This window comes from Nematolebias whitei, chromosome 1, assembly GCF_014905685.2.
Source record: "Nematolebias whitei isolate Nwh7 chromosome 1, NemWhi1, whole genome shotgun sequence".
Classification (NCBI taxonomy): Eukaryota; Metazoa; Chordata; class Actinopteri; order Cyprinodontiformes; family Rivulidae; genus Nematolebias; species Nematolebias whitei.
The window spans coordinates 16,442,745-16,453,351 of NC_056498.1; the positions used below are offsets into that span (position 1 = coordinate 16,442,745).

Genomic DNA, 10,607 nt, shown 5'->3' on the forward strand with positions numbered 1-10,607 from the left:
CCCTCTGCTCCTTCACCTCCCCTCTGCTCCTTCACCTCCCCTCTGCTGCTTCACCTCCCCTCCTATCGCTCTCCCTTCCCACACAGGTGGCTGTGAACACGCCCCTAAGAGAACGCACTCGGCGCGTTTTTTTTTTTTTTTAACGTAAAAATTCAGCTGAAGCAGTTTTATCTTCAAATATAGAGAAGAGGGCTTTCAGAAGTCACTTGACATTGCAAGCAAAATAGCCATCGAAATGGATGCTTCTCCTAAGTTCAAAGAGAAACGACTTAGGAAGCAAAAGAATTTCCCAGATGACAATTCATGCACTGGTCATCATGAAAAGGAACCCACAAGGCACTTCAGGTGCATGGTTTTCAATGTTATTGTTGACACACTCCTCCAAGAGCTGTCTGAGAGGTTTTCCAATTTTCAACTTGTGTCTGAGAAATTTAAATTCATCACTAAAATGGAGCACATGACAAAAGCTGAGCTGGAGGAATCAGTGACCACATATGCCCTGACCACTTGTGATGTTTCAAGAGATATCATTCAAGAAATATACCCAGCAAGCCGTCTACTGAAGGGTTACAAGGCTCTAGAAAAGTTAAATTTCCTAATTCAAGAGGACCTTGATTTGGTATTTCCAAATTTGACAGTAGCCCTTAGAGTATTTTTAACCATGCCTCTGACAGTTGCATCTGCAGAGAGATCATTTAGCAAGCTGAAGCTCATCAAAACATACCTTCGTTCAAATATGAGCAATGATCGCTTGTCCCAGTTAGCAGTGATCTCTATTGAAAACAGTGTGGCACGGTCTATTTCATTTGATGTTATACTTGACAAATGGGCAAATGCAAAGTCACGGAATGTAACAGTTTAAATGTCATAAATGTTAAAACTCTGACATGGACTCCAGGCTGTTAAGATGTCATATTTCCGCTACATAAAATGTTGAGCACTGACTGAGTACCACTACTGTTATATATTTGTACTTTATAAAACTTCTTATTTGTTTATGATTGAAATGATCACCTGATATAATATGTAACATTAAAAAAATCTGTAATATTACTACTGTATTTTCTAAGTGCATGACTAAGCTGTATGAGGCGGCAAGTAAAAAGGAGCGGGTGGGGGGGGGCGCCGATGATGTGTTCGCATCCACCTCAAAAATATGTAGTTGCGCCCCTGGTTCAAACCCCGGTCCAGGGGCCTTTCTGGGTGGAGTTTGCATGTTCTCTCCGTGCATGCGTGGGTTTTCTCCGGGTACTCCGGTTTCCTCCCACAGTCCAAAAAACATGCATGTTAGGCTGATTGGTAACTCTAAATTGTCCCTAGGTGTGAGTGAGAGAGTGAATGTTTGTTTGTCTCGTTTGTCTCTATGTGGCCCTGTGATGGACTTGCGACCCGTCCAGGGTGTACCCCGCCCCTCGCACAGTGATTGCTGGACATGGGCACCAGCGACCCCCGTGACCCAAAATGGAATAAGCGGGTAAAGAAAATGGATGGATGGATGGATATCTTCTTGGGGGCTAGATAAGATGTCAGCGAGGGCCACATTTGCCCCCGGACCTTGAGTTTGACACAAGTGCTCTAGTCAAATGGGTCAAATGGATGGATGGATGGATTAATGCCCTGCCAGAAATTGACCTGTGTAACTTGCACTGGTGAGCAGTTTCCCCATGTAGTAACAGTTTTATGGCAGCTCCTCTTTATTTCCTTCCTGTGTCCTTTAAATGTATTTCTAAGTCAGCCGAATGATCAAGACAGTTCCTCTCACTTAGAAACTTTTGAAATATGTTCGTAAAACTGCGAAATCAACCTAAAATAATGTTTGAAACACGGTCCATTAAATAGTCGCACTTAATCGCGCGCGTTATCAGCGGATTTGACTATACTTTTATGCTCTTAAAACTATTTATATTTTCTCAGCACAGAGTAATCTGACGCAGCCATCCTTTATAAATCTTAAAGACAATGTTGTTGCTGACATTTCAGCTGAAATAAATGCGCCAGTTAATGATCAGGCTCCGGGCAGAGCCAGGTTGAGAGCCAAGCGTGCCTGCTGCCGGTGTTGTGTCGAGTTGTGTTCCCCCAGTTAAGTGGGGAACACAACGTAAACAGATGTTCGTGGGCAAATTCGCTCAGGACTCAAAGGGAATATTTAACATCACGAGATGGCATAATCCGCCATTGCCCAATTTATACAGGCGGTGGAGCCACATGTTCACTGAAATATACTTATATGACAGTCCTGCTCGTTATATTATCTCTGGATGTCTTGAGTTATGAGCACCCAGGAAACTACAGAAAGTCCCGCCCCTTCATTTTCTCCGCAGAAAGTCAGCCTTTAAAACTCGTTGTTTTACCTTAGAAGAGCTCCGGGGAAGACAGCAAGAAGCATTTGTTTAAAGAAAGGTGAGTTTCATATTTCAATTAGAACAACAACACGTTTTTAATGAGGATTCTGTCAAAATGATCACCCAGTGATATCATGATTGCACTTTTGAGTTTCATTTTCACTTATGATCACTGAATCTACACAGGAGTTTATTCTCATTAAACAAATAAATAAACCATAAACAACTATTACTGATGGTTTCCATTGGATTATTTCCGTGCATCTATCCGTGAGATTACATTTAATTTCAGATTTGGTGGATGTGATGCAAGGGCTTGAACTGTCGCCTCTGTCATGAATACCTGTGATCAGAACTGAAAGCTGTAACTGATTCACTCCAGGTGTTTTATTGTTCTGGTCGACTCTTGTAGCTGGATAATCCTTATGTTGTCATGGCTAAACGTATTCAAAGATCTTTGACAGAAATGGTGTGTTCTTTAAAAACTTTCAGATCGTCTGACCAGTTTGATTAATCGTCGTCCATTGTCCCTAATCAGACCGCTTAATCAGATCAGTAATTTTATTTACAGTATTGATTAGTTAACATAGTGGAGACAACTGGGGAAATTGAGCTTTTCAGTTCTTTACTTATGTTTGTTGTTCCTGCTTGGTGGTTCTGATTGAATGTCTTAAACTCAAAGTACAGTGTATACGTAGAGAGGTGGTGTTGGTGTGGTTGAAACTTTGATGAACAGAAAGAAAATGGATGGGTGCTTATTTGACAATGTTCAAAAAGTTCCCGGCATTCTCACTTAAAAATGTTCAGTTAATCACACAAAGCAAAGTTTTTCAGTAGATGTCATGGAAATGTCCAAGCTAGCTGTCAGTGATCAAAAGAACACCCTTCATATGCTTTCTGTACTTTATCAAGCTCTCCATCAGGCCCTGCAGCTTTATTCGCAAGAAACGCACGTCTCACCTGATGTTCCTGCAGAGCGAGTGTGTGGGATGAGGTAAACAACAGGGGGAGGGACGTGTTAGCGTATGTGTTGTCGCTAACTCAAAGCAAGCAAATGAATAGTTCCGTTTCTCTGCCAGCAAGGATTCAAGGTTCTTTATTTGTCATTCACACCCCACGCAGTACATGTGGTGGAACAAAATTGTGTACACAGGGTCCCAGTTACATCCAACAATAAAATGTACAGAAAAACAGTAATAAGATCTAAGATATGAACTAAGAAGAACATTAACTAAATATACACTAAGCACTCATAACATAAAAACATTACGTCGAACAGCAGCACGAACATGAGTCTGTGTGAGTGGATGAACACAGCAACATGAAACAGATCAGCAGCAACATGAAACAGATCAGCAGCAACATGATGTGGTTTTTCACAGTGATTATTCTAGTTAGAGATTCATGAGTCTAACAGCCTCAGGGTAGAAGCTGTTCCTCAGTCTAGTGGTTCTACACTTAATGCTCCTCAACCTCCTGCCTGAGGGGAGCGAGGCAAAAATTGTGTGTGCTGGGTGAGTGGGGTCCTTCATGATGCAGGTGGCCCTCTCCCTGCATCTGAAGGTGTAGATGTCTGTGATGGTGGAGAGACTGACTCCAACAGTCTTCTGTGCAGCCTTCACCACTCTCTGCAAAGCTTTTCTTTCTGCAGCTGTGCAGCCTCCATGCCACACGTTGATGCTCGAGCACAGGATGCTCTCCACTGCACACCTGTAGAAGGAGGTGAGGACTGAGCTTCCCAGACCAGCTCGCCTCAGCCGTCTGAGGAAGTAGAGTCTCTGATGAGCTTTCTTGATCAGGCTGATGGTGTTGTTGCTCCAGATGAGGTTGTCATTCATGTGTACACCCAAGTACTTGTAGCTGGAGACCACTTCCACTGCAGATCCTCTTATGTTCAGGGGATGTAGGTGTGTTTGTTCCTTCTGAAGTCCACAATCATCTCCTTTGTCTTCTTCACATTGATGTGAAAGTTATTCTCTTTCCACCAGCTCTCCAGGTGTTCTACCTCTCCCAGCAAGAAGTTTACACTAACTGTCTAAGGTAGTTTAGACCTGAAGTTGGAAATCTGCTGAAGACACAGACCTGCTGTGGGTTATTGTAAACTAGATGGTCCTCTGTTTTCCTCCTTACCTGCTTTGATACTTCTTCAACCCAGCCCTTGCTATGCCTTATCTCCAGTCCTGAGGCAGAATTGGGTGCTTTCAGTGCAGTTGGGATATACTCCGGTGTGTTGACTCACAGTCACACCATCTGTGTAACATGTGATACAAGACGAAACAAATTCAGTGTATTCCTTTAAGACCCAGTGTTCAAAACTAGACCAATCTGTCAGCGTGAAGCAGTCCTAAAACTGTTAGAGTACATCCTCTGGCCAGGTAGCGATAGTTTTAGTGCTCGGCTTGGTTGGCCTCTGGTGCAGGGTGTGCCGGTAAGAGGAGGAGGAAACAAGAGACCTATGTGTGGAAGAGGGACTGCTCTGTAAGCATGCTTATGGTTGAAGTAAAGAGGGCCATGTCTGTTTGTCCTCTTGGTAGTACTCTGTGCAAACTGAACCATTATTTGGAGCACTGCCTTTAGCATCAAGATCGCTGACGACACCACCATTGTAGGGCTCATAACAAACAGCATTGAATCAGCCTGTAGGGACAAAGTCTTGACAGAGTGGTGCCACAATAACAACCCAACATAACATCAGAGTGTTGCCACACCAAGTTTTAGCTCAATATCTGGAAAACTGGTAACGTTATACTCGTTTGTGTGTTTTGTAAGGTTTGTTGGCTGTCGCAATTGTGCATACAGACATGGGACAAAACATTATTACCCAATAAAGCTGATTCTAATATGTAACACCTGAACCACTGTTCTGACTTCCTCATTAAATACGTAACTGATTCAGTTTTGTTTTACAGCAAAACCAAACCTCTCAGATCAGTAATAACTCAAAATATGTACAGTGTGCACTTCCTGTTGCCGCCAACACTTTTTTTTTCAAATTATCTTCATTAAATCCACTTGTCCTCCTCGTGTCTATAGTTTTGTTCTAAGAAAATTGTTCAGATTTATTTTCATTTTTCAAAAAGTACTCATTTGTGTGTAAATAGTGTTGTATGTGCATAATCTATACAGTCATTGGTGCTCTATAGACAAACCGTATCATGCCATCAGTGTCATGTAAAATCATTTCTGCACAGGTTGGATGCCACAACAGACAGTTTTGACCTAATGTCGGAGCCTCCTACATGCTGCATCTGCCTGGATGAGTTCACCAGCCCCACCACCCTCCCTTGTGGACACGTCTTCTGCCTGGAATGTATAGGAGAATACTGGAGGATCAATGATGCCTGCCAGTGCCCGCTCTGCAAGGCAGACTTTCCAGAAAGACTAGAGTTGAAAACCAACCAAACACTACAGAGTCTTGCTAAGACAGTACCTCTAAGAGCTGGAGAGGTCCCTTGTGATTTCTGTTCGGAGGAACAAGCCGCAGTCAGGTCCTGTCTGACATGCTTGGCCTCTTACTGCACTGCTCATCTGCAGCCACATTACCAGTCGGAAGATCTTCGACGCCACCAACTGATCAATGTGATGAAGAACTTGGATGACTCTGTGTGCAGAATGCACGAGAGGCCATTAGGACTGTTCTGCAAGAGCGACCAAACCTGTATTTGCACAAAGTGTGCTGAGATAGACCACAGAGGACATCGCATTATTTCTATTAACAGAGAGGCAGCAAAAAAGAAGGTAAGGCTTTATGGAAGAAATACAATAAATAAAAATATTGGGCTATTTACTTTTTTTAGGTTGCAGGGTGAGAAAGTGACCCATCATTTATAGTCTCTCTATCAAATTAAAGGTTGAATCCATGAGTCTTTAGTGTGCAAAGCCATTGCAACTAGGCGGTCTTGTTGGTTTGTAAAAGTATTCTCCTCCTTAACATTTTCTTTGTTGCCTCTCAACCTGGAATGTAAAAGAAAGTTCTGAAACTGTTGTATCTTTTACTTTACGCAACCATCCATCCATCCATCATGGGTCTGTATGCTGCTGCGAGCAGCTGCCTGTCACCTCTTTAAGTATTTTTTGTTTTACAGATTACTTCAAAAAGTCCCATTTTATTGCATTTTCTGCACTCTTGTTCTTAGCTGAGCAGGGCTATGGTTTTCCATGTTGTCTATTACAGCAGTGGTCCCCAACCTTTATTGCGCCACAGACCGGTTCAGTGTCAGACTATATTTTCACAGACCGGGGGGACGGTCTGAGAATACTACCCCAGAGAATTTGACTGCAAAACCGCTGCAGCTCTTCAGGACAAATTGAATTAGCTGATTTGTCAGTTTCTTAATTGTCAGTTATAAACATCAACATTAAAAGAAACAAACATTTTAAATATATCAGTCTGTGTGTAGCGAATACAAGTTTCACGAATGGAATTACTGAAATAAATCAACTTTTTCACAACATTCTAATTTTATGACCAGCACATGTATTTCAAATGTACTTTTAATCACTTTATGTGTGATTTACAAGTGTATTAAGTGCAGGATCATTCCTCATTTAATTAGTAGATCCCACACTGGAGTCAGCCGAGCATCGTCATCCTCCTCCCTGCTCCGCAGTGATTCACTTCACGCATCAGATTGTTCACAAAAACGCAGGAACTTATGCATAGTGCAAAACTTTAATTATATTAGTGGAGTTTTTTAAATAAAATTGCCCATGACTTTGAACTTATAGGGGCGGATATATTTTTTAAGAGCAGAAGCAGAAATGCGAAGGACCAGCTCTGATGTGAAGACAAAACCAGCTCTGATGTGATATTAAGCTTTGTTTAAAATTATAGTTTTATTTAGTCAAAGTTTTACAGTCACTCTTTGTCAGGCGGGTTGAAAAATACGCAGTGATCCTTCAAATGCGCACACACGGCACACGCGCCTCCTCCTATCCTGTCTGCTCCAGACCAGCAGCTAAATTACTCCACCCGAACGGGCAATGTAGAACCAATCTGCACATGCATCTAACAGAAACTGAAACTTACCATGTGTATGTTGACCTGCGTCAAGAGTGAGTCATTGACAGATGTGGTGGAGATAATCTGGTGATTTTTCAAAATAAAAGTTTTTTTTTCAGTGTGCGGCCCAGTATAAATTGACCCACGGCCCGGGACCGGTCCACGGCCCGGTGGTTGGGGACCACTGTATTACAGCAGAAGCATGGAACAGAATGTTTGGACCCACTGAGTTCTTGTTTTCTCCGCCATTGTGCATCATTGTTGCCCTTCGAGTGAAAATGCCGTCTCCCTTGACTCATGCCGTCCACAGCATGTTCCACACACAGACTCGCGCTCTACTGCGTGATTTCTTCACTCCGGCCCGGCGTGCTATTTGAATAGCTCTTTCAAGCGTAAGGTCTGCCTCGAGCTGCAACTTTTGGGAGACATCACGGTCCAGTATGCTGATCACAGTACTGTCTCGAATTTGTTCATCTTTGGTCCCTCCGAACTCACAGTACTGTGCCAGCTCGTATAAACTTGGAACAAACGCTTCGACCGGCTCTCCTGCTTTCTGTACTCTCTTATGAAAGCAAGCTCTTTCATGAACAATGTTCCCTTTAGGCACAAAACGGTCACTAAATTTCGCCGATACCGTCATGTAGTCCACCTCAGGATGAGTTTCTGCGGTTTCATCATCTGACGCTTCTTCGTAGTTCTCTCCCTCGTACACAAAAGAGTCGTAAATAGCCTCTGCCTTTCTCCCCACGGCTTAGAGAAGCGTGTTAACCTGTACTTCTGTCCAGCTTTGATGCCACTCTGAAACGGTCAAAGCGACGGCGCCACAGAGCCCAATCCGCCGGGCGGGAGAAGTCGAAGGGTTCTGGCGGTCCGAATGTAGGCGTCCTGTTGGCCACTTCTGACACCATGTCATAAACAATTACTTTTATGAAGAAGTACTTGGACTCCGATAGTGCAGCTTGGAGAACTCTCCATTTATTTTCAACTCTTCACAGGACGTACTGCGCATGCTCACAGACTCCCGGGCTACGGCAGGCCCGTTTGTCACATATCGCGACAATAGACAGTGTCTAGTTAACTTGCCATGGCGGGGTGCTCATCTCATCCATGATTTTTGTTGGCGGGGGGACGAAGACATGTCTGAGCGTAGCTTGTGCCAACAGTTTTTGAGTTGGGGGGGGGGGGGGGCAGCATGAGAGAAGATGCACCTTTAGCTAGAGAGCCTGTATTTTGCACCACTAGCTTAGTGCTATGTCAGTGCCTGGGGGGGGGGGGGGGGGGGGCTCTGTTTGATAGGCGGGGTGCTCAGTTCTGTTGACGGGGTGGGGCACCCCGCTTGCATAATGTTAGGGGAAACACTGGACACAGTCTGAAACCGTAGATGATCATTAGCTAATATAGCACCCTTTCATGCTGTTTTGTTGTTTTTTAAAAGAAAAGTTGTTCTATAAGCTTGCAAAGTGATGAAGACCTGCCCTTATTTGGCTATAGCCACTAACCTAGCCTGGACAAAGACTTTTATCTCTTTCTCCATACTCTGCTTTATGACTGCTCTCACAACTGATAAGATTTTAATTAGTGATAACTATTGGACAGAACACCATTTCCAAGTTGACTGAACTATCTCTTTAAACGCTTGCAGAGGAGGTGAGACATACAGGTATGTGCGTGGCTCAAAGGTCTCATCAGTTGTAAAAGACAGAGTGGTGTAGGATTGTCAGAATTGCAAAACACTTCATAATTTGAACAGTACAACCATTAAAAAAGCTTTTTATTTTTTCTATTGTTCCGTTTCCTCCAACAGGGGATACTGAAACGAAGACGGAGTAAACTTCAGCAAGAAATTCACACTAGGCGGAGTAAAGTTCATGAAATTAAGCTGTCTGGAGACATCGGTGGAGAAAGCCCACAAGCAGCGTGGATGCAAAACACAAAGCTCCTTGAACAGCTGGAAGGAGAAATCACTGAGCTGCAGGAGAAAAACACGGAGCTGGAGCAACTTTTACAGACTGAAGACAACCTGCTCTTCTTACAGGTGGGTGCTGATGTAGAAAATCAACAGAAAAGTCAGCATAAATGTGTTTTTGCACCAGTAAACTCATCTTTTAATTCTATCTCGTCTCTGCAGAGATTCCTACACCCTTAGTCGTGATTGAAAAGACATGATGGAGATCTGCTGTTAACAGCTGAACAAAGTTTATTTTTTATCTTTTTGGAAATATTTACAAGAACTGCTTTATCTTTGTTTTTATTACAGCAGAATGTCGTGAAAGTAGGAATCATTTTCATTTTATTGCTCAACAGCAATTACTTAAGTTTAAAAAAATGAATACCAAAAGCATCGTGTTACTACGGCAGCACAGAAGGGACAAACTAAACCGAGCCATTGTCTGTCGTGTGTTCCTGGTGTTTTAAGTGTTCTGGGTGCAAAAAAATTAAAAGTCCACAATGGAGAAGGTTCTCCAAATTAGTTCTAGAGCTAGTTCAGAACAGCAGCAGGTCTATTGGTACCTCTGTTAAATTTAACTTTCTGGTCAGTTCGTACCCAGATTTATTTTTAGGTAGAAAAAGAAGCCGTCAGCACATATCCCTTTATATTCATCTTGCTAACATCAGATCCGTCTCGGCCCACTTTGTACTCATGTTGAACACTTGAATCACTTTAGATAAACGCTGAACGACACTGAATGTAGCATTTCATGCCATAATGTTTAATGTTCGCTTCGTTCCAAGAGCCATCAGTTGGACCATGGAGTTGTAGGGAAACAAATACTAACCTCCTTTTCATGTATTAGAATGACTGAATGTCATCGATCTTTAACGCTACCTATACCATGCCACTTTATTTATAGAGCACTTAAAACAGCGACAAGGCCAACCAAAGTGCTGTACAGACAAAACGACAGGTAACACACAAAGCAATACACAAAATGAAGTAAATCAGAACATAGACATAAAAACGATGCAGATAATGACGACAAACCAGTGTGGAGCATACAGGATCAAAACACAGATCATCTGGTGTTGAAAGCTACTGAATAGTAGTGGGTTTTTAAACGGGACTTGAAAACTGAGAGAGAAGGGGCCTGTCTGACAAGCAGAGGTAACTCGTTCCAAAGTCTTGGTCCTGCTACAGCGAAGGCCCTGTCACCTCTGCGCTTAAGACGAGTTCCTGGAACTGTGAGGAGCAACTGGTCCGCTGACCTCAGGGAGCGTGGTGAGACATACGGTTGTAGCAGATCAGAGAGATGGGGGGGGGGGGG

At 43.1% G+C, this 10,607-nt stretch overlaps 1 protein-coding gene across 1 annotated transcript; it reads left to right on the top strand.

Annotated features, from left to right (window-relative positions):
* The first annotated feature begins 2,388 nt into the window (after window positions 1–2,388).
* Window positions 2,389–9,490, top strand: LOC119417238 (E3 ubiquitin-protein ligase TRIM47). The gene is made up of 4 exons (XM_037684453.1): window positions 2,389–2,400; window positions 5,534–6,080; window positions 9,149–9,379; window positions 9,473–9,490. Exons 2-4 carry the CDS (start codon window positions 5,565–5,567, stop codon window positions 9,488–9,490), a joined length of 765 nt encoding a protein of 254 aa, XP_037540381.1. The 5' UTR covers window positions 2,389–2,400; window positions 5,534–5,564.
* The last annotated feature ends 1,117 nt before the right edge of the window (window positions 9,491–10,607 follow it).

Bases quoted from the DNA above. Each gene is read 5' to 3' on its own strand.
- LOC119417238 (XM_037684453.1), top strand. From the start codon at position 5,565: ATGTCGGAGCCTCCTACATGCTGCATCTGCCTGGATGAGTTCACCAGC. The intron at 6,081-9,148 runs GTAAGGCTTTAT...TTCCTCCAACAG, and splicing joins GAGAGGCAGCAAAAAAGAAG to GGGATACTGAAACGAAGACG.